General features: G+C 39.7%; 1 protein-coding gene across 4 annotated transcripts in view; it reads left to right on the top strand.

The window, feature by feature from the left end:
* Positions 1 to 27,440, top strand: part of SH3D19 (SH3 domain containing 19) — a 124,618-nt gene that overhangs the window by 56,545 nt on the left and 40,633 nt on the right. For all 4 annotated transcript variants that reach the window (XM_039540988.1, XM_039540991.1, XM_039540990.1 and 1 more), the window contains exons 3-7: positions 5,588 to 5,628; positions 17,698 to 17,740; positions 20,436 to 20,577; positions 20,814 to 21,015; positions 21,782 to 22,774. In XM_039540988.1, coding sequence (XP_039396922.1) covers positions 5,588 to 5,628; positions 17,698 to 17,740; positions 20,436 to 20,577; positions 20,814 to 21,015; positions 21,782 to 22,774 — 1,421 coding nt within the window. The remainder of the gene's footprint in view (positions 1 to 5,587; positions 5,629 to 17,697; positions 17,741 to 20,435; positions 20,578 to 20,813; positions 21,016 to 21,781; positions 22,775 to 27,440) is intronic.

Raw genomic sequence — 27,440 nt, 5'->3', positions numbered from 1 at the left:
AATTTGGAGAAGATGGGGGTTAATATGAGAACTTTCTTCTATGGCCTTCTGAATTTCTACCGTAAAATTTCACGGGATCTAGAATTTTGGTGTAGACTATGCTTCTGCTCCAGTAAGTGGCAGGACCATGTTACCAGTCCTCAGCAGTGGCGGATTTACCATGAAACAAACTGTGCAGTGGCACAGGGCTCCTAACAATTGGGGGCCCCAAAATGCAGGACAAATCAGACAAATTACGGAATGTAATAACTGTTGCAAGTCGCAAAGTGGTCCAGGCTTTCTGCATTCTGCGAACTTATTTTGCGAACTGTGGAAACGTGGTTTTTTGAAGTAGTCTAGCAAAGAAGTAACAGCAACTAAGGGAAATCATCATTTGCCAGTCAAAGTCTGTCTGCTTGATCAATTATCCAATTGAACAAAAGCATCCTCCCCCGCACTTTGCAACAGTGCCTGTAATTTGTCACTAGGATGTAATGATTCAAAATCCCATTTTTACAGAGCCCGATAAAAAATGTGGGATTAACTGTGTTAAACCTAATTGGGCAGTCCACGGCCCACACAGGCTACACCTCTGCTCTTTCAGACATTTTTAATCTGCCAGAAATCAAGGTCAGTTTTTTAGCAATAATGAAGCGACATTATGAGTCTGGCAGTCAAAAACGCAAAAAAATGAAGGCGAGGTAGGAAGACAAAGCTAAGCAAAACGAGAGTTTATCGTCATATTTTAAAAAGCTTGAAGTATTGAGTAGTGGACAGTCATCAAAAAGTATGGGTGTGGAAACATCTGAATTATCTGATCACTTGCCAAGTTGGGATACCACAACAATTGCAAAAGTTGAACAAGTGGACTCTGAAGTGACAACGGAACTACAAAATATTGGTAATTTTGTCAAAGTAAGGGAAGAAACCTTCCCTGAAGACATTGCATTATGGCCAAAATCTGTTTAATTGGATTTGATAGAATATTTCTTAGTAAATTAACCAAAAAATGTAGGTAATATGGAAAATTTGAGATAAGAGTAGAGGTGCAGGACAAAAGCAATTTATAGGTGTTCATGAGTCCCTTTTTCTGAGCATGAAAAAAAATGGGAAGACAGAAATGAGAATTTAGTTGATTTTTTTTTTTTCCCCTTCTGGAAACCACTCAGGCAGTCAGTCTACTGATATGTTTGCAAATTATTCCCTGACCATAGTAAAGGAAAACAAACATTCTTCGACGGGCACTCCAATTGGAGAAAAGTTGCAAGACATATTGTTGATCATGAAACTTCCAAAGCTCGTATTAATGCTATATGTAAGTTCATTCAAAAGTGTAAGAACTGATTCTGTGTTATTGGCTCAGTTTGAAAAGGAGTGTTCTTACTGGAGGAAAGTGCTGAGACGTGTTGTTGCCACAGTCAAACTGTTGTCTTCTTTGGGACTACCTCTAAGAGGACATAATGAGTCATCATTGTCAAATTGAAAAGGTTATTTTTTAACCTACCTTGAATATCTTAGTGAATTTGACAATTTTCTCAAAAAACATTTGAAAAATTATCAGTATTGTGGCTCAGGGAAGAAGAACTTTTTAACACACCAAACCTACGATGAATTCATCACTATAATGACAGAGAGGCTCAGAAACCAATTCACTGATGAAATAAAGGATGCTGCGTACTATTCCATAATGGTCGATTCAACACCAGATGTGAGTCATGTAGACCAATTAACATTAATTTTAAGATATGTGACCGGCAGTGGTGAAGTTGTGGAGTGATTTCTTTGTTTTGTCCCGCTAAAATCCTGCACTTCTGAATGTCTAGAGACAACCGTTTTGAAAATAATTGCAAATATAGGTTTGGACATCAAAAATTGCCATGGCAGAGCTTTGATAATGCCACAAATATGGCAGGAAAATAAAGACTGGACAATGCAAGCCCCTCTCCTTTACTCACACCATGTTCCAGCCATTCCTTAAATTTAATCTGCATCTCTGCAGCCGAACCTTGTGAGGGAGCTACAAATTTTTTTGACTTTGTTCAAAACATGTATGCCTCTTTTTTGGTTTCCACGCATCGGTGGAGTATGCTACAATCACACTTGGAGCAGGCAAATGAAAAACATTTGACAGCCAAAAGAATTTGTGACACCAGGTGGTCTGCTCGTTCAGATGCTGTTTTGGCTTTGAAAATGAGCTATGATGATATAAAGAAAACCTTATGAGACATAGCCACATCAAATTCTGAAAAATTGCATGCAAAAACTGAAGCAAAATCTTTAGCAGAAAAGTTTGAAAAATACAATATTGCTGTTCTTACTCTTTTGTGGAACTGTTTATTTCAAAGAATGAATGCAATTAGCAAATTGCTGCAAAAGGTTGATACACATTTATTGAATGCTGTACAATTGTTAGCCTCAGTTAAGTTTTGTCATGGACGTTCAAAATGGCTATGGCTCAGTGGAAGCAGAGGCACTAACATTAACAGAAAAGATAGGTTCCTCTGATATATCTGATGAGCGTAAAAAAAGCAGGAAGTTATTTTTTGATTAAACTAGAGACAATTAAATCAATTTAAAAGGGAAAGAGAAGATCATCGTTGAGATGGTCAGTGTTATTTGTGGCACAATAATAGTGCAATTGCAGAATGGAGGTAAATCTCTAAAGAAAACTGTTGATTTATTTTGTGTGGTTTTTGACAGAAGTATGGACAAAAATGCTAAAAGCCATTACAGTAAGAAATTAAGTAAATTCTACCGAGAGGACATAGACACAAATCTTTTTTAAGATGAAGCGAAACATTTCATTCATTTTATTGAAAATGATGAGGTTTGTGCTTCAAGATCACCAGTTGATTTGTATAGACTTGTACGTGACGGTTTGCAGGCAACCTTTCCACAAGTAGAAACCATTCTGAAAATATTTTTAACAATACCTGTCACAAATGCTTCTGGTGTACGTTCTTTTTCTGTATTGAAATGAGTTAAAAATTATTTGCGAAATACGATGAGTCAGGAACATTTGACAAGTTCGGCAATATTGACAATTGAAAGTGCCTTTTAACAAAATATTACTTACGATAACTTAATTGACAGCTTTTTTCTACACTTTTTCTTTACAAAATTATCTGAATACATTCCCCCCCCCCCAAAATTTGAATGTTTCTTCAGAGGAAGTTAACTTCTTTATTTTTCCATTCATGCATCATCTATACTTCTTATTTTTACACATTTTTCATGTTAGCGTAATGCAAATACAAGCTTTCATCTAGACCAGAAGTTCTCAAACTGTGGTCCAAGAACTTCATTCAGGTGGACTGAGGAAAGGTTATTACGATTTTTTATTTTATTTTTTTTTAAATAAAGAGCTCTTACTCAAAGCACTTTACAATAGTTAGCTAATGGTACAAACAACTTTTGGAAAGATCATTAAGTGGTCCGCCGAGAAGCTCAGCAATTTTCAAATGGTCTCTGGGAAAAAAAGTTAGACTCCAAAACAATCAAGGTACCTCACTTTATTTTCATTTACTTCCTATTACTTATAATATAGGAGGAGGATGAAGAACAAAAGAATGAAAAGTGGGGAGGAGATAGGAGGGAATGTTCTTTTTCTTGGCTGGGTTTTGGGGGGGGGCAAAAATGAAGCTGTGCACGGGGACCCACTAACTCTAAATCCGCCACTGGTCCTCAGTCACCTTCTGGACAACTACTAAAGGTAACTTCCTCCATTTCTGAAACAAAAAATTGTCCCCCCTACATTCCGAGAATTGATTGAAAAACATGTTTTGCTGGATTACTTTTCCAAGAGATGTTTGGGTAGTTAAAGTCTCCCATTACTGCCAGGCCTTATGCCAGTTGTCTGTCTACACTAATACTCACGCTATTGGTACCACTTGTGGAGCTGCAGGGGTGGAAAAGTCTTATGTAAAGTCAGCTGTTTGTATTAAAGACACTGTATTAAATATACTGTATTTGGTACAAATTAGTCTTTAGCCTTTAACATGAATATTGGTTTTCCCACAGAATTCTCACTAAAGAGTTGGGATTTATTTTTTTATCTGTACTATGTAAAACACGTTTGGCTTCAGAATAGGGTTATTAGTGAGTGATTTTAAGACTTCTTGTGGCTTAATGTTTTGCCAGATTCTTAATATTATGTTCTTGAAGTTAATATACTACTTTAAAAACGTGAATGTTCTCAAGTTTTTCTGGATTGTGGATGCAGAGTAAGGAACACTGTTATGTCTAGATTAAATAAGTATCTCATAAGGAAAGTATCAATGACCTTAGCCCTAGTAAGAAAACAAATGAGTTGCCAGAAAGAAACGGATTTGTCTGTCCTTGCATATCAACAAATTTCCAGTCATGGGTTTTTCCCCTGTAAGCTGTTAATGAAAGCTGCAAACCCAGCTGAATGTGAAGATAAAATCGTTTTTTAAAGTAGCTGTTGAAAATGCTTAGCAAATGAAGTGTGGGATTTTATTGTTTGCATTTTTGCTTATTTACAAGAATGTCCAGTTATAAAATGCTAAGTAATCTGATAATATATGAACTGTGATAATCTTCCAAAGTTTTCCAATCTGATGTGACTAATCTGAACTTCAGCACACTATTCAGAAAACATAATAGTTTAAAAGAAAATCATCTTCCAGTTTTTGCATGACCTTAGATTTAAAATCATATACTATTTTTCATTAGAAAGAGTTGGATGTGGGCAGGGCTGGTGCAGCCGTTTAGGCGACCTAGGCGGTCGCCTAGGGCACTGGCATTTGGGGGGCGCCATTTTCTTCGGCAGTGACCGCGGTGGCCGGATCTTTGGCCACCCCGCTCGCCTCTGGCATTTAGGCAGAGGGAGCTGGGGCAGGGGAGCGCAGGGAGGGCTGCCTGCAGCAAGTAAGGAGGGAGGGTGGTAGGCAGGGGAACTCCCTGCCCCAGCTCACCCCTGCCCCGCCTCCTCCCTGAGCACGCCTTGGCCGCTTCACTTCTCCCACCTCCTAGGCTTGCGGCGCCTAAGCTGATTGGCGCCGCAAGCCTGGGAGGCCGGAGAAGTGAAGCAGCCGTGGCATGCTCGGGGTGGAGGCGGGGCAGGGGTGAGCTGCTTCATTTCTTCCGCCTCCCAGGCTTTCAGCGCCAATCACCTTAGGCGCCGCAAACCTGGGAGGCGGGAGAAGTGAAGCAGCCACGGCGTGCTCGGGATGCTTGTGCTCGTGCGCAGAGCAGGGGTGAGCTGGAGCAGGGGGGCGCCTCAGGGCGGAGGGGGGGAGCTGCCATGGGGGGGCACCTCAGGGTGAGGGTGTGGGGGGGGGAGGTGCAAGGTGGAAGTTTCGCCTAGGGCACAAAACATCCTTGCACCGGCCCTGGATGTGGGTACATAGACTACAGAAATTTGTCTCAAATTGCAAATATAAGAGATGCGGGGAAACAAGAATTTTGTTGTAAAATATGAAGTTGCCCTTTTTATTTTTGTAAAAGACAACCAGATACTGTGCTGTGAGTTTGTGTATGACAATGTACTTTCCATCTAGTACAGAAGCTATGAGTAATGTGAGCTACTTGTCTTTTTCCCTGTGGATTAGTGATGTACTTAATTTTCTTTCTTTTCTTTATTAAGCCAAGGACCCCTGTCATCCATTAGAGCAGCAATCAAGAGAAGTAAGTCTATTTTTCTTCTACTCTTGGGTCTCTTAATTTCAAATTGCTGCATCTTCATTTCCAGCAAGTGGCTACTTTTTATGAGAAGATTAAATGACTAAACAAAAGTAAGTTTATAGAATCATTAATCATCTGACAGACTGTAACCCTTTTTGCTTTGCCTCATTTTAGACCGGGGTGGGGAAACTTTTTGGCCCGAAGGCCACATCGGGGAATAGAAATTGTATGTCGGGCCATGAATTGGGGCTGGGAATGAGGAGTTTGGGGTGTAGGAGGGTGCTCTGGGCTGGGACCAAGGGGTTCAGAGGGTCGGATGGGGATCAGAGCTGGGGCAGGGGTGCAGGAAGGGGTGCAGGTTCTGGCTGGGGGTGTGGGCTCTAGGGTGGGGCTGGGAATGAGAGGTTTGGGGTGCAGGAGGGTACTCTGGGCTAGGAACAAAGGGTTTGGAGAGTGGGAGGGGGATCAGAGCTGGGGCAGGAGGCGGGGGTGGGGAGAGGCTTAGGGGTGCAGGCTCCGAGCAGCGCTTACCTGGAAGCAGCTCCTGGAAGCAGTGGCATGTCCCTTCTATGGCTCCTATGCAGAGGTGCGGCCAGGTGGCTCTGCACACTGCCCCATCTGCAGGCACCATCCTGCATCTCCCATCGGAGTGGGGCCAAACCGCGTGGTCCAGCCCCTGACCCAGTGCCCCAGCTGAAGTGCTGGAGCGGGGCCGAGCCACGTGGTGCGGCTTAAAATGGCTTGCAGGCCAGATCTGTCCCACCCCTGTTGTAGACCATGTCTCCCAGTTGCTGCTGAGTTATTTCTTCTTGCAGAACACTAGTCTTTCTCTTATCTGTGCATTTGTGCTGTGAACTGTGTATATCTGATTCTGAAGAATCTGGCTGTTAGTTGCCTACTTTAACTTGGCTGGTTGATTCGAGCATCTTCCTGCTTTCATTAAAGTCAATGGCAAAACTTAAATTGACTTTAATGGGAGCTGGGTTTGGACCTATGAATGTGGTTTAATTTTGGGGTAGAGATTTTGTTTTTAAGCCTTGGATGAAAGTCTAGTCTATGCCTCGTGTAACTTCTCTCTTTATCTTCTCTTTCTGTCCTCTTAACCCCATCCATGACGTTCTCAGATATTCACTTCAGTTGGAATCATCCAAAATAATGTTTTCATTCCCCTGTGTTTCATGTTTGTCTTTTGACGACATTAGCTGGCATTTCAGAAAGCTATCTTGTCTTCAGCTATATGTACACTAGTGTGTTTTTTCCTACTAAACTTCTCCACTGTTGCTATCACTGATCCATCTCCCCCCTGTGCTAGCAATTGTGGGATCTCTAGTATAGACAGGGCACAAGGTGCTCAGCAGCACTGTAAGCACTGTGTTGCTAACTGCTCAGAACAAGTCTTCATGATGCTATGCTTAAAACACAGCACCTTCTATACACCGGTGCTGCCATTGTTATTCCCATTTTACAAATGGGAAATTGAGGGATTGAGAGATTGTGGCTCATCCAAGGTCATGCAGGAAGTCTACTGGAGCCAGGAATTGAATCCAGATTGTCTGTGCCACAGTCCTTTGTTTTAGTTACAAAACCATCCACAAAAGCATTACACAATTATGAAGTAACATTTCACAAATCCTAGACATATAAAGGCAGTTATCTAGGGGTAGCACGTATAAAGGGCTTTTAATATTTTATAATTGGAGCTATACCTAGCTCCTAGAACTGGAAGGGACCTTCAAAGGTCATTGAGTCCAGCCCCCTGCCTTCACTAGCAGGACCAAGTACTGATGTTTGCCCCAGATCCCTAAGTGGCCCCTTCAAGGATTGAACTCACAACCCTGGGTTTAGCAGGCCAATGCTCAAACCACTGAGTTAAGCCTCCCCAGAATAAAAAAGACTGGCCATGCAGGGGGCAAATGCTGGATGCAGCATGGGTCACATCCTAAGTTCCTCTCCTGAGCTCTGCCCCTGCTCCGCCCTGAGGCCCCGTCCCCACTCTGCCTCTCCCCCCCGCCGGCCTCTGGTATGGTGCTCTGGCTCTGCTCACCCACAGGCACATCTCCAGGCTGTCCACAGTGCTGCGCTCTGCCAGGTGGGGATCCCAGAGCAGAATGCCAGTGGAGCGGTCTCAGTGCGGCTGCTGGCACAGCCCATGCACCCATGCCCAGCTCCCCTTGGCAGTGACCCGGGAAGGCAGCACTTCCCTGTGCCCCTCAGCGGTGGGGAACCGAACAAGCCGCACTGCCCTCCCCGCTGCAAGGGGAAGTGGTGGAAGCCCTGGACCTCCTGTCTCCCCACAAGCTCCCCAGGCGGCCATACCCCTGAGCCACCTTGCCCCCCGGCTGCAGCACGGGCCTTTCCCCTTCCTCTACCAGGGCCTCACGGGGTGTGAGAGGGAGGAAAGGACAGGACTTAACCCTGGGGGGCATGGTGAAGCAGCAATGAGCCCTGGGTATGGGGCAGTAAGGAGCCTGGGTGGAGCCAGAGGGGGGGTGTTCAGGGCAGTAAGGAACCCAGGGAGTGGGGAGGGGGCAGTGAGGAGCCGGGAGTGGGGGGGCAGTGAGGAGCCCTGTAGCAGAGCATAAGGCCAAGCACCAGGCAGCGTAGTGAGGATGGGGTCTACGGGAAGGGGGGAAAGAGGCGGAGTGGGGGCAGAGCCTCAGGGGAAAGAGGCCAAGAAGGGGTGGGACCTCACAGGGGTGGGGCCATGGTCTGGGTGCTGGAGTGCCCCCCCCCACACTTCTAGGGAGCTTCTGGCGCTCCATAGCCTTCCCTAAAGAAAAGACTCGTGCGCCATCTATGGCAATTACATGTATAATTTCTCTCAATGAGCAATCAAGCAAATACAAAACAAATAATAAGTAATGATAATATAGTACTAGTATATGATCAGGTGTGTTAAAATATTCAGAGAGACATATCCCATGATTTAGAAAGGGGTGAAACAGCCATTATATATTTATGTAGACAGAATGGATGCCAACAATCTTAGTTATTGATAGTCCTGAATCAAAATTCTAGCTCTGACTGATCCCAACTCACTCTTAATATTAATCTCAAGAATGTACAGTATGTACTGTAACAATATTTCCTTGATCGCATTAGAAACCTCTTTCTTTTTCTGAATCTCAACTTCCGTGGTGTCATTAGCTTCCATTTGCTAGGCCTCATGACAGCTGTCAGCAAAGTTTACAACCTGAGGACAGTGGTTAAAATGGATTGAAGCTGGGAGTTATCTCTCTCCTTCTCTCTCTGCTTTTAGTAGAGGAGTGGGGAGTTTTATTTCTCTCCTGCTGTCCCTGACTGTAGCCCTAGCTGGGGAGATAAAAACATATAATTTCAAATGGCTAGGTAGCTCAGCAGAGTCCCTTCTTCCTGAGATTGATTTCCTTAGTAAAGTTAGGATGTCACAATTTAGAGGACAGAGAGAAATAGTAGTAAGGGGTACAACCCCCAATTTCTTACTCTCCATTTCCACCATTTCCTAGCCTTAATAACTGCTCTATCAGCCAGGGCTCTATGTATTGTATGCTCAGCACAATAAGGCCCTTATTATGGTAGGAGCCTCCAGACGCTATTATAATACAAACAAAAATAATAATAAAGCACATGGACTATTTAGAGAAATTCAGTATTTATATATAAAAATAAACATATGTGATTACCTGAACTGTAAAGAAACATTGGCTAATGAAAAGCCAGCCCAATATGTCTTCCAGTTTAAACAAAACAGATATTTGAAAAGACTTATGTCAGAGAAGGAAAAAACCAAACAGACGGTGAAAGTCTGTGAAAGTTTGTAATAATGAGATGGAGAAGAGTGGGGTTCATGCCTTGGGCAAGGATGGGAAAGTGTACAAGTACAGCTGGAGCCAGGTATAGCAGCGGCTGGCACAGGAAGATGTTTTATGACTCATTCCACTGATGTCATCTGCTAGGCAAGAATGTGGCTAGAGGTAAGAGGAGCAGTAGTAACTTGCATTGTGGACAGCAGGTTTTATAGCTCACCTTTATTAATACCCTTTTGTGGGTGGGGTGAGGAAGCTGAGTGATTGGCAGCAGCTGCAGGTGGAATGTCCCTGTCTGGACAGGCCCTCCCACAATGGTAGGGCTGTAGCTAGATGAGCCAGAAGCTGGCAGTTGCCCTTTTCTTTGTGGCGGCAGATGTACACTTTGTTTTAAGCTCCTGGATTCATGCTTTGGAAACTTAGTTTATCCTCGAGTGATGTCTGCCATGAAAATTTCTTCATGCTGATATCTGCAAGCAGTACTTTCCTGGTACACTTCAAGGTTTACCATCTATACTTCTGCATTAATATGACTAGCTGGTAGCTACACGTCCCTAAGATTTCACTGACTTTCTTTCACAGATGCACTATTACATTCAAACTGCAATTATCTAAAACACTAGGTTTGACCAAAATTTGGTTATGTTCCCTGGGGCTATTAACTGTCTGACTGGAGCATGCCTCCCGCGTGGACCTTCAGTCCTGCAGAGCAGCTATGTTCTGCATGATAGAGGCTCCTAAACTCTGCCTGAGTGAAGTTTAGGAATTTGAGGTGCTAGCTTCAGCACTCTGGTTTTAAAGAGCTTCATAACAACAAAGCTCCCAATTATCTGAACCTCTTGTTTTATGAAAATTATCCAGTAAGACCTTTGTGAAATCAGTTTGTCTGTTTGTTTTTAACTTTTCTCTTCAACTTAGCTTTCCCATAATAAGCGCTTCTTATGGACACACAACCTGCTCTCTCTCACACTCACACTCACACACACATTGTACTAACTATTCCAAGTTACTCCTATGGGTAGGGGAAGGAACAGAGAGAGTATGGTTTGCTTTTCTGTTTTAATTATCTGGAAATGTTCAGATATTACAGTGATGGAGGCCATATAAGTACCTAGATAGATATACTGTGACAAGAATAATTTCTTAGAAATGCCAATGTATTGCATTTTATACTGGACTGAGGGCAAGAATGTCTTACTCGTGATGCGAAAGCACTAAGAGAATCTGCAGTTAGAATGATCAGTACATATCCTTGCTGTTTAAAACAATTAGCATTATTTTAAAATTCATCATGATCACACAAGCTACAGTTATTGAAAGATGTAATAGAACTCATTTTCTGAAACTACAATTGCTAGGACTAAAATTGACTAAAAAGAGTCTGTGCTGCACACTTTGGACCTGGACTTCCCGCAACGTTTGGGGGTGTTCATGTCTGAGGTTTTGGCTTCTCTAATTAAAAATGAAATTAGTTAATTATAATTAAAATTAGAAATTATAAAAATACTGGAATCTGCCACAATAAAAAACAAATCCGTGTTTCATATTTTTTTTTAATGAAATAAAAAAAATGGCCAAAACTGCAATTTCCTGGGAATTGAAAAATATGATTGTGATATTCATATTACAGTGATGCTCAGTGGCCCAAACAGGATGGCAACTCTGAACCTAGATTCTGTACAAACATAGGCATAGCCCTTTCCCAAAGAGCTTTACATTCTGGACTCAGTTGAAAATCAAACCTTCTTGTCAGAACAGGCTTATTACTTTTTATCCTATGTTGAAAATTTGCAATATGATTCCATAGGTCCAATTGTGAAACATGTCTGATAGCCTTTTAAACTTCTCATCACTGAAAACAATAATCCATATGTGCGTCAAATTTAAAAGAAAAACAAACTAGTTAGCAAGAATATTATCTAAAGGGGAAAGGATGAGGGGAAAAACTCCAGTCATAAAGGAACTAGAGTATAACCCTATCCAAAACACAGAATATACTCTCTTACCGCTGCACATTCAGTTGGAATGAAAGAAATACAAAAATACTGGTTGCAAGAAGGAAACTGAATGCAAATTTTGAAATCTAGAACTCTCAGAATTAATATTTATTTAAAATATATTATCATTTATATTGTACCTATTGCCAATGCAGATGAAGCATTAAAGAAAGTTGCATGCAGTACTGGAATTAAAAGCACATTGTGACAACTCATGGACATTCACAGAAAGAAACAAATCCTCCTAAAGAGAAAGTTATGTCAAATCAGTCATGAAGATTTTTTTTTTCCTGAGAGCCATAAAATGGAAAGGGCTAAAGGAGAACTCAGGTTTTTGTTCTGTTTCCTCCAACCATAGCATTAATTTGTATTTATCTAATATTACTAATATATACCTGTGAAAGTGTCAGCATTTCTATGGCAATGAATGGCTCTGAGCTGAATTCAAGGTAACAACCATCTTACCCGTGAACATGCACACTGAAATGGAAACAGGTTCCCATTGATTTCCATGAGAAAGGCATTACGCTTTGAACTTAAAACTGTCAGTATTTGACATTCATAAATAGGATATTAGGGAACAAAAATAGGGGCATGCTTTTTAACGGTCACCCACAAAGGAAAAACAATTGGACTTATTGTGCCAAGTTACATTTTTCCTGCCTTTTTTTTTTTAAATATTAGAAATGCAGGTCTTATCTATCCTAAAATTCTCTCCAGTTATGCTAGAAGTATTGAAATGATGAGGTCATGAGAATTACAAGACTGGAAGCTGAGCCACTGAGAGGAGAAGGGAAGATTAAAACTTTATTTTTGTTAACGTCTATTCAACTCCATCAACTAAAGAACACTTCGGAGCAAGGCTGTAATTGTTTTCACCTCTGCCCCTTCAGTGAAGGTGTGAGAGCTTACAATAAAAATTCCTGAGACCAAAAGGTCCTTCTTTAAAAGCACAGAAAGCTGTCGTTCTAAGGTTAAAAAATGGGCAGGGAAAACAAGAAACTCTTCCATCATCATAAAGAAGCAAAAAAGATTGCAAGTCCAGTTGTTAAAAAAATCCTTTGCAAGTAATTTAATTTCACTGAAGTACAGATGATTTTTTGGAGAGACTGAAAAAAACTCAGGGACTGCTTCTTTTCAAGACGTGCACCTACTTTTAAATATCTTTTAAATAAATATTAATACTTTTATTTTTAAATTCTTATTTGTTAGCATAATAGGAAGATGTTGTGTAGGATTTGTACATTAAGATAAACAACACACACATCCTCATACTTCCACTCAGAGTAGTTCTCTGCTGGATTACCCCCCGGTCCATGTGCACTGCCACATACGTCCCAACCCCTGCTTCCTCTTTTCTCACCTCCAGGGGAAAAGGTCTTCCAGCCATTTTATTTTATTTTATTTTATTTTATTTTTTAAACTAAAGAGAGGAAATAACATCTGTCTCATTGAACAAAACCAACACAACTGGTCATGTAGCCTGGAAGATTCAATGAAACCAAGTTGACACTTTGAGTGGACTAATATCTATATATCTTTTCTATGTCTATATATAAATATACATCTAAGTGTGTATAGGGTCCTCATCTCTTGAGTAATTAAAGTAAAGTAAACTCTCTGTTCCATCTCTGCCTGTCAGATTAAACTCAGCTAGGCAGAGCTTTTATTTATTGATTGGGTCAGGTTAACTCTGGGGGGGGGGGTGGCTATTGACAGAAAGCTAAGCTGAAAAAAGAGGTTTTCCATTTGCTTTTGAATGCAGTGTGAGCTGTGACAAGGTGGGTGAAGTACTATCTTTTATTGGACCAACTTCTGTTTGTGAGAGAGACAAGCTTTTGAGCTTACACAGACAGAGCTGTTCTATTTATTTGCAGGAGTGAGTTCCATAGTTTAGATCCAAGCCCCATGAAAATTCTTTCTCCTGCACTCATGAACGTCTCCCATTGGTTGAAAGTGTCATTTATTATTCCAGTGGAATTTAGCTGTTGATGGAATTCATGGTTATGGAGGGAGAATTGATCTTTTCAATAGTTGGGACTAATCTTATGGAGGACTTTGAATATTAGGGCATAGACCTTGAATAAGACTTTGTATCTCATAGGGATAAGGTCAGGCATGTAAGGCCTGCTACTGGTTCCATGTAACCCAGTACAACCTTCTGCAGGTCGAGTGACTAAACCGGGAATCCCTGATTGATGGGGGTAATGCCAGATCTCTGTTGGAATGAAAAACAATATCCACAAAGAATAATTCCATCTGGTGCTACCACCTAGCATCTAGTTTTTGGTTTTACAAAGGCTAGGAGAGGAAACCCTACACCCAGTCCACAGTGGAAAAAACATCAAGTGATTGGCAAGGGTCCCATTGCAACATCAGAATGAATTATATCACTAAGAATATCTATGACAGGTGATTTTGCCAATATCATCAATATATGTGCCCCAATGCTTTCTTCCATTTCTGAAGAGAAGGATTTGTTCTATAAGCACCTTGATAGCATCATCAGTAAGCATCTGTTAGGATAGTTCATTGTTAGGGTGGGCTCAGATCATGAGATGTGTCTGCTAGGTTCTTGCCACCATAGAGTGGAAAAAATTAATTACAAATGGTTAGTTCTGTACCAACCAAGGAGCATGCATTACCAACACTTACTTTCAGTGCAGTCATCATCAAAAGGTCTTGTGGAGACACTCCAGATCTGGACACTAGCACCAGCTGGATTTAATTGTTAGTTCTAGAAAACACTTGCAGGATGTTCTCCATACTCTCGGTTTTCGTGGTGCAGACTGTGACACAGACCATGCACATGTATACTGCAAAGTGAGGCTTTCACTACAGAAATTCCATTGTACTAAACAAAGTTGTTGCACACAAATGAACATCCAACAACACAAAAGACCAAGAAAGGTGTTTCCAATTCACTATGAATCTCGGGGAAACTATGTCATTGATTGCCCCTTCCTGAATGCTGATGGAGTATTGAGCGCATTCTGGATGAATATCTTAGCTTTTGGTAAAAAGACTGCACAAGATAAGGATGGGTTTGCAGCATAATTTGAAGAAATGCTCCTAGTCACTGAAATAAAATCCACTGCATACTTTCTCATCTAGCACGGAGAGTAAACATCTCCATGCAAGATCAGATGGAAAACTCTTCAACACTGCTTGTCTAAAAGCAGAATTAGAACTTCTTTTTGCCAACAGCTCAGGGCTTGTTTCACGTAGGCACTCCAGAAACTTTGCAAAAGCTTTGTGTTAGCTTGTGATAAATTTGGTCTAACCATCAGGGATCAGTCTAAAGAAAACATTGATTATGGCACAAGGTGTGTCCTGAGCATGCTGCTGTATAGTGACAAGACCTGGACCATCTACAGAAGGCATGAAAGAAGACTTAACACTTTCCACACCTCCTGTCTTAGTTTGATTTCACATACAAGTCCCTGATACCAAAGTATTTGAGAAAGCAAAATTGCCAAGTTTAATATTTATCACTATTCTTAAACAGAGACATTTTTGTTGGTTTGGTCATCTATACTGGATGGATGATAGACACATGGCAAAGGACCTGTATGGAGAACTTGTGGATGCTCCAAGGTCACTGAGCCATCGTAGGCTCAAGTTCAAGAAAGTTTGCAAGAGGGAGCTGAAAACTTTCAACATCTGCACTGCAAGCCCGGAAAAGGCAGCTAGCAAAGGCTACATTGGAGGACTGTGCTGCACCAGGAAGCCAGAGGCTGAGAGAGAGAAAAGTGAAGACAGAGCAAAGAGGAAAGTGCAGCAGACCTTAAGTGCCAGTAGTGCACCAGTTTCATCTTCTGGCCTTGCGCATCACTCCTACACAATCTATTGCTCAAGAATTGGACTTTTTAGCCATTCACAACACTGCAGTAACTGAGTCATAGTAACTGAACAGCTTTGGCACTTACAAGACAGACAATTGCCAGCTACCTTATAGGGAGGCAGTGCAGAGAGTAGAACACTTATATTGCTAATACTTTTCACAAAGTGATCCCTCTATATCTGACCTCTTCGTCCTCGTCCTCGAAGGAAACCTGCAAAACACCTTCAAAAGACAAGCCTGGGAACTTAATTTTTAGTATCTAGAAAAATTATGAATTTAAGGGCTGAACAGAGACACTGGATTTATGGCTTATTACACCAATCTATAACCCCTTACAGCCACCTGCCTTATTTCCCCCCCATACCCTCATGACTGGAGAAGTTTAATGTGCCTTTTCACCTTGAATGGTCCCTTGAAATATGTAACTACTTACCCTAAACAGTCTGTTCCACCTTGTATTTAGCTGCGACACTGAATACATTTCACAGACCTGAAGAAGAGCTTGGTGAAAGCTTCTCTCTCTCACTAATAGAGGTTGGTCCAATAAAGATATTACTTTACCCACTTGGTTTCTGTAATATCCTGAGACCAACATGGTTATAACAACACTTATTGCAAATAGGTGTCTCTTACCAGTTGGAGAGATTTACCTCTTTTCTCTATTCTTAGTGAAAGGGAAATCTAAGAAGGGAAATGTATATTTATGCATACGTGGGGGGTTAAAGGATAAGCTGGGAATGGGTAGAATGCATGTTATTGAATAATCTGATTCAACTTCTTGGGAGTTGGGTCAGACCATCAGTGTATAAAGTATATCCCATCTGTTTATAAAGTAAATAAAACAAGAGAGTTTATATCAAAGCAGACATCAATTAATACATACCTAAAAAGAGCATTCAAACTATGCCGCTTTTCCTATTTGAAATCAACAGTACAGAGGTCCTTTCTTCCTCAGTTTTCCTGTTCACAATTAAGACGACATCCCCAGGCAATAAGTAAAGTTCCATAAAATTCAGTGTGAGAATAGAAATTAAAAACTCAATTAAATTGCTTTTGATTTTTTTAAAATAAATTTTATTTTGAACTATCAGGTTTTTTTACACTCCACCTCCCCCCCGCGCGAAATCTGCACTATTCTTGTGTGACTAACAACATGAATCCAGTTAATCTTGTCTATTGACATATAGGAACCTTGGATTGTTCTTTTTCTTCCCTGCACCCTCTTTCTCTACTTTAACCCCTTCTTTTTTTCCTCTAGCACTCATGAATAGTGCACATCAAAAATGCCCCGTGGAAGAGGTATGTCTGTGACAATACTATGCTGGGGTTTTTTCAAGCGGTGCTTTGCTGATTTCAGCTATCAGTCTATGATGGCATAATAATGGTACAATTGTCAGCTTTTTGCACAATAAACTTTACTTCTCCCTAAATCACATTTGCTATGCAAAGATTCAGCTGAGAGCTAATTTCTTTTTTGTTTTGTTTTATTTTGTTATTTAACCACATTTTAAAAAGTTAGTGTGGCCTTTAAAAAAATATTTGAATGTAAATATGACAAAAATACAGGATTAGAGAGTGAGGATTTAATGAGCTTGTGAAAATCCAAAATGCGGTGGATATAAAAAATAAATGTAGATAACTATTAGCCTAGAAATGGTCTCATTATTTGTGTGAATTAAATGCCTGAGAATTTAAACACTGATAAGTGGACATTGAATTAATTTTTTAATAAGCAATGCTAAGTAAATTTCTCCTGCACACAATTATATTAAATATTTACCCAGTAGTCTGAAATAGTTTTTCAGGTAAACATCTTTTGTATTGGATTAGATTTTTAAAAAATAATTATTAAACCAAACCAAAAGTTTGAACTAACAAACATGTACGGGTTGTTTTTTTTACACAAAGTCTAGGAAATACATTGTCAAAAGACAAAGTTAAGGTTTATTACTCTGTTCTTAATTCACGGAGTGGTGAAAATAAAAATGCACAAAAGTCTGTGTTAGGATGTGGTAGCTTTGCTTTCATTAATTTTCTTGCTTTTGTTAAGTTTCTTTCACAGCTTTCACGTGGTTTTAAGCATAATCATATGTATTTAATATTGTGGTAACTGTTTTGGATTTTTTCCTTCTTTTCTCTGCAAGTGTTCTGAATCACACAACATGTCTTACGGGATTCTTTAACTCCAGTGTGTGTGTAAATATGTATATTCTGTGTCAGTCTGAAAGTATTGCTAAAGAATAGCTTTTAAAATTTTTCTTGTGTTAAATACAAATAATTTTTATTTAGATATGGCCATTCTTAGAAATCTGTAGTTTATGATCAAATGCTATGTACAGTCAGTTACGTTTATGATAGCTTGGTGACAATTTTAGTATTACTATCTTTATTTTGTTGCTGTACAAGTCCAGATTAACTTTTGTTTTTCTTTCTTTTACTTTAATAGCTTCTCGGACTTCTTCTCATACCGAAAATCAGAGAGAGAGAAGGTATAACATGGTTATTTATATTTCAACCACATGTCATCCTAATAGTTGGCTTTAGAGTTTATTTTAACGGATCATATCAGGATCCTACTTTTGTCCTTTTCTTCTGGTTTTTTTTTTTCCTTTCTGATTTTTCTGTGTAAAAGTAGTAATGACTGGAACCAAAGAAATAAATACATTTTAAAAATAATGAGCTTTTAAGAAGATGGATTTTTTTGGTCTGAAATTTTTAAAAAAACTTATGGCCTCCATTTCTAGGTGATCGTTTCAGGTTGAAAATACAAACTTAAATACACACACACACACCCCTACAGCTTCTCAGAAAGGGAGTCCCAATTAACCTGTCGTAACCTCTGGGTGCTGACTTTCTATCCCTTCCTATCCTTTTTTAAAAGTACCCTTTAAACATATATTTGTGCATTTTCTGATAGCAAAATGACGGAAGAAGTTACCATAGCAAATGGTCCATGTAGCCAGATATCCAGCATCCCGCAATGGCCAAGAAAGGCATACAACTCATTAATAAAGCAAAGTGTTTGCCAAGCTTTTCATTCTATGGACAGTTTCACAATAGAGAGATGTTCCAGATCCCTCCCAACACTGTTTGGTTCTCAAAATATTTTATTATGCAGAATATCTCGAAAGGTTCCACAGAGCACAGTTGTGCAATACTGAATATGTGTTGGGGGATAGAGAATACATCCTTTACTCTTGTAGGCAACTGATTTACACTCAGAAGCATTATCATTATTTATGCTGTGGTAGCACCTAGAGTTTGGAATCAGGGAATGGGTTCTCATTGTGCTAAGCATTGTTCACAAATACACCTCTACCCCGATAGAACGCGACCCAATATAACACAAATTCGGATATAACGTGGTAAAGCAGCAGGGAGCTCCAGGCCCTTTAAATCCCTCCAGGGCTCCGGCAATGATTTAAAGGGCCAGAGGCTCCAGCCGCTGCGGGGAGTGTCGGGCCCTTTAAATCACCGCCGGAGCTCTGGCAGCATCTGGAGCCTCTGGCCCTTTAAATCACCACCCGAGCCCCACTGCCAGAGCTCTGGCGGTGATTTAAAGGGACCGGGGCTCCCCACAGCAGCTGGAGCCTCTGGCTCTTTAAATCACTGCCGGGGAAGCCGGTCCAGTCTGGCACAGCATACCGGCTCTTGCTGGTACACCGTACCAGCCCGAACCCGATATAACACGGTCTCACCTATACGGCGGTGAGATTTTTTTGGCTCCCGAGGACCACGTTATATTGGGTGTATAACAAAAGGACAGGCTCTGCCCCACAGAGTTTGAGGCTTGATTACCCTTCCTTTAGCACTGTGGAGAGATTTTCCTAAAATTCTCCCTGTAGACAAGCCTTTAGCTATCAAAGAACCAAACCAGGTAAGGCTTTCTAAATCAACACATTAAATTTCCCCCAGCTTCTGTCACTTGTTAGTAGGTAGCCAGTGCAATGTGGTAACATTTAATATTATTATTAATGATGTTGAGAACTGTTCACTGCCAACCAGATATTCTGAAAAGTGTCTAAACTGTTTATTAAATATATTTAGGAGGCGCAGCATAAGTGAGCCTAGAATCACACGTGAACAACGGCATACAAAAAAACAGAGAAAACAGCAGTAATTTGATCCATGTCCATAAATTAGAACAAATTAAGTGGTTGAAAACTTCAGCCTCTTTTCCTCATGATTTCCTCAGATTTGGTCTTCACTCCAAATTACTTGTAATCTTTGTGAATTTTTAAACTCTGTGGGATTCAATATGAACAATTCTGCATGAATATTCAATATTCTCTATTCAAACTAAGGATAGTTCTAACTGGTCAGATATATCACATGGTGGTGTTTTTGTTCTCTGATTAGATTAGTACACAAAAACTCTTAACAGGAAAACTCACTTGTGTAGCCTTCAATTAGCTTTCTGTGAGTATTCCTGTTGGTTAAAACTCAGTCTTGTAAATGATCAAAGGAAATGAACACAAGTAGCATGGCTAAAGTAAATTCATTAAAAAAAATCAGCCTAAATATTCACAATAAGTTTGTTGAAACTGCAACATGTTGTACATATAATGTTGTGCCACAAAATAAAAAAATAAAAAATCAATAAATGTGAATAAAAAAATCATGACATGAATGTTGCAATTTGTTTTCTCACTGGGCTGAACAGGTGAAAAAGTACACATTTATCCCCAATCCTTGCACTATGTGGGGTAAGGCATCTTAATTTTTAAAAAATCATCTTAAATTTGTTTTGTTGCCTTGCATTATTTCTGCCCAGTAGTTAATAACAATGCTTTGCATTTATTAGTGCCTTTTCATCAGAAGATTCCCAAACCACTTTATTCTGCAAGGACACAAAGACACCTTCTAGTAAAGTACTTAAGCACATGCCTACCTTGAAGTACATGAATAGTCTGTTGTAGTCAGTAGATTTTTTCTTTTGCTTAGAGGTAGGAATGTACTTCAGTGCTCTGCTGAATGGGGACCCTGAGTGCTTGCTCGACTGGGGCCAGAAAGGTTAAGTGACTGTATGAAATCATATAAGGCATCTTTGCAAAGTCAGGAATAGAATTGGAACTACTAGGAAAACATATTATTTTAGTGTTTATTTAAATCATTACTGTAAAACTTGCTAGTCAGTCATTCCTTCCCTCTCCTGCACATCACCTTGTTTATGTTTCTTTGCAGACGTCCTGAGATTACAATAGTTGCTGCTGAGCCTCTCAGACCATCCTCCTGGTTTCCAGGTGGAAATATCACTCCACAAGGATTAGGATTCCCTCCTCCTTCCCAGACTAACTGGAGGACAAATGAGCTTGTTCCAGCTGAGGTGAGCAGATAAGAGATGTATTTACGTTACATGTGTAATTCATGTTAATTTTAAAGTGCAAAGAAGAACAATAACATCACCAGAACTCATTGTCCTCTTAAAAGAGAACTACTCTGTTTTTTTTTGTTTGTATTTTTGTTGTACATGTCAGTGTAGCATTTCTGAATTCATGTAGGGTTTTTTTTAATTTTCACATATGGACGCATTAAAATTTTTACCTTTTTTTTCTTTTGTAGCTTCCACCATCTTATGAGCAGGTGATAAAAGAAATTAACCAAGTGCAAGTCAATACAACAAATAACAATAATGCTGCTGCTTCTAGATGCACTGCTACGTGTGCAACACAGACTGACTTTCCAGAGGAAATAATCAGCCATTTGCCAAGAAGTAATGTAAAAAGCAACCTACCTACTCTCTGTGAATCTGAAATTGTTCCAGGTAAATGCTCTATGGACTTCATATTATCAAAGATTTTACAGATTATGTTCTGGAGATGCTTTTAAAAATCAATTTAATCCTTTCTACATCCAATAAAAGTATTTCACTTATGGACTAGGTGCTGCTATGAATTACTGCATTTGCTTCTTACTTCTGATGACCTGATACTCCATTCTAGTGTGTGTCAAAAGTAAAAGCGTGTTGTTCTTTAATATCACCCTAGGCTATAATGCATTTAATTTTTTTTCCCCACAAAACCATTACAAGTATTTTTCCATTTTAGCTGTATTTGCAATCCTTTTTGGCCAGAGAATCTGAAAAGAAATGAATGAAAAAGCAGGGAGGTTGTAGGTCAGGACTGAGATGTACGCAAAGCTGGTTAGAGAAGCTGCTGTACTATTCCTTGTTCTAGCCTCTGCTGGGAAACCCTCAATGTCATGAAACATTTTTTAAAATATTTTTCTTTATTTGATGGTGCTTTGAGTATGTTAAAATGAAAGTGCTGCAAGTCAGCAAAGTAATTTTGGACTTATTACTTGTAAATTCTATGCATTTGTGCAAAGATAAATTCCTTTCTAGAATGTAATGTATTTTTGCCCCCTTGAAAAAGGGAGAATGACAAATGTAACACAAGAAATGGTGAGTTCTAAGTGGAAATAGTTGGTAGATTTCCAGTCAGAATGGTTAGAGAGGCCAAATGACAAAGTAAATTTGTGTTTAAGATGTGTCAGAATACAATTTGAAAGTTTCTCTTTTCTGTTGGCAGTGCAACGTCCTCTCAAACCTCCCAGACCTCTCTTAAATAGCAATCCTTCAGAAAATGAGGCTCCCTTAGTTGTCTCTGAAGCGTCTGAAGAATGGAAGTGCCAAGAAAATCCCAGTAATGTGACAGGTCCACTGCCAAAACCAAGATCAAAAGGCAATCTCAAACCTGTGGTCAGAGATAGTCAAAGCAAATCACAAGACAATCAGGAAGAAGTGAGCCAGCCTCGAGCTGAAAGGGAGCCATCTCCAAGTCAGCCAGTGTCCCTCTTAGATAATAGCTTATTGGACAGTCACATGGTGATGAACAGTATGAATACAGAAAAAAGCCAAAATAGTATTGGTTCAAGGATCAAAGCTTTTGAATCCCAAGCAAATTCTGATATCTCAGGATTATCAAAGAAACCAGAAATTGCTCCACGGTCATTTGTCCCAAGAGCAACTGTTTCTGCAAAGAAGCCAATAATAGCTCCAAAACCAGAGCTAGGGGCCAGGAGAGCTTCGGGAGAGTTAGGTTCATGGACAGAAAATACACAAAAAGCTACATCCAGGAAATGGCACCCTCAACCTCAAGAAGCTGGGAGTAATGTCATAACCAAACCTGAATTGCCAAAGAAACCAAAACCTGGCCTTGTAAAAAGTACTAGTAATGATTTGCTTGATGCAAGGAATGGGTCAGCTTCAGAGAACAATGATGGACAGAAGAAATTCCCAGTTCCTGCTCCAAGGCCACTCATTCCCAAAAAGTCTCTTTCTGTAGAAAGTCCTGCCCCTCATTCGACCTTACTAAAACCAATCATCACTGCTCCCAGTCTCTCGGTAGCTTCGCAAGCAACAGCTTTCAAGTCCCTGAGAGAGTCATCAACTCCAACCAACCTCTCAACATGTCCTTTGCAAAGTAAACCAGTTGAGGAAGGAGATCTTATCAGTTTTGATGATGACATTTTGCCCGCTAGTTCAGTTAGTGCAGTTCAAGAATGTACCAGTTCTGAAGCAGGTAAGAACAAGTGTAAGGAGATAAATTGTAAACATGGTTACAAATATGCATGCACATGATATTGTACATATTTACAGTGGTATTGGTATATGTGTATGTAAAATTCTATGCTTGTCATTGTATTAAGCTTCATGTGAAATTACATGGACTCAGAGGTCAATATGATTGACCAGTAAGGTTCCCAGGCTGTGTAATTCTGAGAACATGCCAGCTGGATTTATAACTTAATAGCTAAAATAATATACCATAAGCTCAATACTATACTCCAGATGCCACCTCCAGAATGCATCATGATCCCTTCTATGGCGCTGGAGACATCTTGCCTTATGCTAGCTAATCTCTAGTACTAATATCTGAGCACCTGTGGTTCATAGCATCTAGCTCCTGGGCAGTTCAGTAGTACATATATAGATATTTATTCCCCATTATGTCAGCGAGAGAAGCAGCAGTGTACATTGTGTTTTGGGAAATCATGACCCACCACGCTAAAACACCGTGCACCATGGGTGGAGGAAATGAGTGCCATTATCATAGAATCATAGGACTGGAAGGGACCGTGAGAAGTCATCTAGTCCAGGCCCCTGCACTCATGGCAGGAATAAGTATTATCTAGTAAGTATTATCCCTGACAGGTGTTTGTGTAACCTGCTCTTAAAAATCTCCAATGATGGAGATTCCACAACCTCTCTAGACAATTTACTCCAGTGCTTAACCACCTTGACAGTTAGGAACTTTTTCCTAATGTCCAACCTAAACCACCCTTGCTGCAATTTAAGCCCATTGCTTCTTGTCCTATCCTCAGAGGTTAAGAAGAACAATTTTTCTTCCTCCTCCATGTAACAACCTTTTATGTACTTAAAAACTGTTATCATGTCCCCTCTGTCGTCTCTTCTCCAGACTAAAAAAACCCAATGCTTTCAATCTACTCTCATAGGTCATGTTTTCTAGACCTTTAATCATTTGTGTTGCTCTTCTCTGGACTTCCTCCAGTTTGTCTACATCTTTCCTGAAATGTGGCATCCAGAACTGGACACAATACTCCAGATGAGGCCTAATCAGTGCGGAGTAGAGCAGAAGAATTACTTCTTGTGTCTTGCTTACAACACTCCTGCTAATACATCCCAGAGTGATGGATTGTTTGTTTGTTTTTGTTTTTTTTAACACAACAGTGTTACTGTTGACCAATATTGTGATCCACTATGACCCCCAGTTCCCTTTCTGCAGTACTCCTTCTTAGGCAGTCATTTCCCATTTAGTATGTATGCAATTGATTGTTCCTTCCTAAGTGGAGTACTTTGCATTTGTCCTTATTGAATTTCATCATTTCAGATCATTTTGAATTTTAATCCTATCCTCCAAAGCACTTGCAACACCTCTCAGGTTGGTATCATCTGCAAACTTTATAAGTGTACTCTCTGTGCCATTATCTAAATCACTTATGAAGATACTGAACAGAACCAGACCCAGAACTGATCCCCGCAGGACCCCACTCGACATGCCCTGCCAGCTTGACTGTGAACCACCGATAACTACTCTCTAGGAACAGTTTTCCAACTGGTTATGCACCCACCTCATAGTAGCTCCATCTAGGTTATATTTCCCTAGTTTGTTTATGAGAAGGTCATGTGAGACAGTATCAAAAGCCTTATGAAAGTCAAGATATGCAACATCTACCACTTCCCCACTATCCACAATACTTGTTACCAATTCAAAGAAAGCTATTAGGTCAGTTTGACCCAATTTGTTCTTGACAAATCCATGCTGATTGTTTCTTATCACTTTATTATCTTTTAGATGTTTGAAAATTGATTGCTTAACTATTTTCTCTATTATCTTTCTGGGTACTGAAGTTCAGATGATTGTTCTATAATTCTCTGGGTTGTCTTTATTTCCCTTTTTATAAATTGGTACTATATTTGCCCTTTTCCAGTCCTCTGGAATCTCTCCCGTCTTCCATGACTTCTCAAAGATGATCGTTAATGGCTCAGATACCTCCTGAGTTAGCAATTTGAGTATTCTAGGATGTGTTTCATCAGGCCCTTGTGACTTTCACAGTTGGTATTTCCAGTACACATATTACTTTGTTACATGGACTGCATGTTTGTTCATATAACTGTAAGTTAATCAGTTAGTACGTCCATGTGAAATCATTTTTCACTTAAAAACTGCTGCATAAATTTTGGAAAATTTGGTTGATTCAGCTAAGCTTTTAGGGCTAGAGCTGGGTGAATAATGTTTTTTTTGGTTCACTGGCAATTTTAAAAAAAAATTTTTAAAAAGTTTTTTTTCTTTTGGATCAAACTGAAAACTTTTTTTTTAGTTTTTCAGCAACTCGAAATGTCAAAAAGATTTCAAGTAAAAAGAAAATGTTTTGCTAATGTTAAAACAAAATGTTACATTTCAACCTGACAAATTTTGTTTCAACTTTCAGACGTTTAGAGAAAGGAAGGAAAAGTAGATGGACAAAATAGGTTGTGGTGGTATTGCTGCCTCCCTTATCAGCTTTAAGCCCAGTGGGTAAGCACTTACCTGGGATGTGTGGCTATCCATTGTCATTTATAGTGGAAACTCAGTTAAGTTTGGCAGAATTTGGGGGGGGGGGGTTCCCTTATAATTTTGACAGATAATATCAATATTTATTTTTAAGCATTTTTCTCTTATTTTTATCTATTTAAATTTTTACAGGTGTGCCAGATTGTGGGGTTTAATCTTCTTTAAAATGTTTATCTATTTAAATTTTCATAATTGTGGGTCTGGCAGTGGGTGGGGTCAGACAATTGTTTAAGGATGGTAGACATTGAGATAGAAAAAGTTAAAACTGTTACAAAGTTATGACTGTTCAAATGCAAATTTTCAACATCATGTCAAAATATTCAGAGTAAATATCCTTAATTTGAACTCCAATAAGTTCACAAGCAGAATTTTTCTAACTTTGCCTATCTGTAAATTTTGATTATTGATGGAAATTTTTTTGTCATTTTTTGATTGTGTACAGTAAAGTAGACATTTACCAATAAAAATCTAATCCAAGCCTATTTGTAGTCATTGATGATGACAATGGATAGTCATTTGGCCAGAGATGGTGTCTGGTAATTAGGGGACTCATCTGATATGTGGGAGACGCAAGGTCAGATCCCTGCTCTGATGACTATTTATTTATTTATTTATTTATTTATAAATAGTGAAACGGCTTCAAGAGGAGAGACTGAGAAAGCCTCATGGAAGAATATTCTGGTCTTTTGGCTAGGGCACTCACCTGCAGTGCAGGAAACCCAAAGTCAAATTCCTTCTCATCAGGCAAAGGGAAGAATTGCACCAGGGTCTCCCACATCCCAGTTGAGTGCCCTAACGACTGGATTAAGGCTTATAAGGGAGGTGGTACCACCACCAGCAGCCATCACAAAAGGATTTGACTTTTTTGGTTCAGTAGAAATTGTTTGGCAAACTTGACCAAATTTGCAAATAGTTTTGGTTGACCTGAAACTGCATGTTATAGCAAATAATCTATTTGTCAGAAAAATTTGAGGCACTTCTGAAAATCCCATTCGGCCCCTATCTGCGTCTTTAGACACCTAAATATCTTTGAAAATATGTCCCTCAGAATTTAGAGCATAGGCCTTGTTCCTGCAATAAATGGACCCTGGTGCCCACACTGAGCTCATCACAGAATTGAGAATTTAGATAGTAAATTCCATGCGGTGCAGTGACTGTCTTTTTATGTTTTTGTATAGTTCCTAGCACAATGGACCCTTCAATCCTGATTGGGGGAAAAATTATTTTCCCACCCCTCAGTAGGGATTGAAGGGTCCATTGTGCTAGGAACTATACAAAAACCATCTATCAGTTATGTTTACACACACTAATTAATATTACATAGCTTTTATTGCTAAATTTTTCTTTCTTGAACTTTGGTAGCCTTACAAAAATGTTTTTTTCTTGATAAGAATTCAAGCATGTGCTGATTTAAGCCTGTTCATGGGCCATATAGTACTGTAATAGCTGTTGCTAACATAAAATAACATATTGGAGACTTTTAAATAACAGTAAACAATTTACTTAACTTGTTTTTGATAACTGTACAGATAGCTGTTGCTGGCCTGCTTGCCTAGCTCCAAGTACAAGCCATATCCTTCTGCTGATAAGGCTCATTACATACTACACTATGGGTAACTTTGGTTCCTACTTCAGCGTTCCAGCTATCATTACAATACCATCAGTTTTTAAGCAGAATTCCCAACTGCAATCCATAGGGAGTGCCTCTTAAAAACAGATGATACAATAAAGCCCATGGTGAATGAAATACATTTTTGAAAAAATGTGAATTTGGGAGTGAGAGAGAGACTCTGTGTGCGTGTGTGCGCGCGCGCTGTTTGCTTCACTTAGCATTAAAAATGTTAATCTATTTGGAAACGGATACATAAATAGTACATAGCTGTCACATTACGTTTATATTTATTAATGGTAATGTGTTCTCATTATAACTTGTGCTTTGCATAATTGGATGGAATTTTGATTTACTGCCTCTTCCTTTCTGTATTGACGTAATAACTCCAGGGTGGATTTAGGAAGGAAACTGTAGAAACGCCTTGTATATTAAGTTCAGTACTACTGATAGCGATACATGTATTTTCAGAACTGCTTTGAATCATTTGCTGACAGACTGCTT

The sequence above is a fragment of the Mauremys reevesii genome, linkage group 5 (genome assembly GCF_016161935.1).
Source record: "Mauremys reevesii isolate NIE-2019 linkage group 5, ASM1616193v1, whole genome shotgun sequence".
Taxonomy (NCBI): Eukaryota; Metazoa; Chordata; order Testudines; family Geoemydidae; genus Mauremys; species Mauremys reevesii.
The sequence above is the reverse complement of the archived record's forward strand: the minus strand, read 5'-3'. Positions and strand labels throughout refer to the sequence as shown.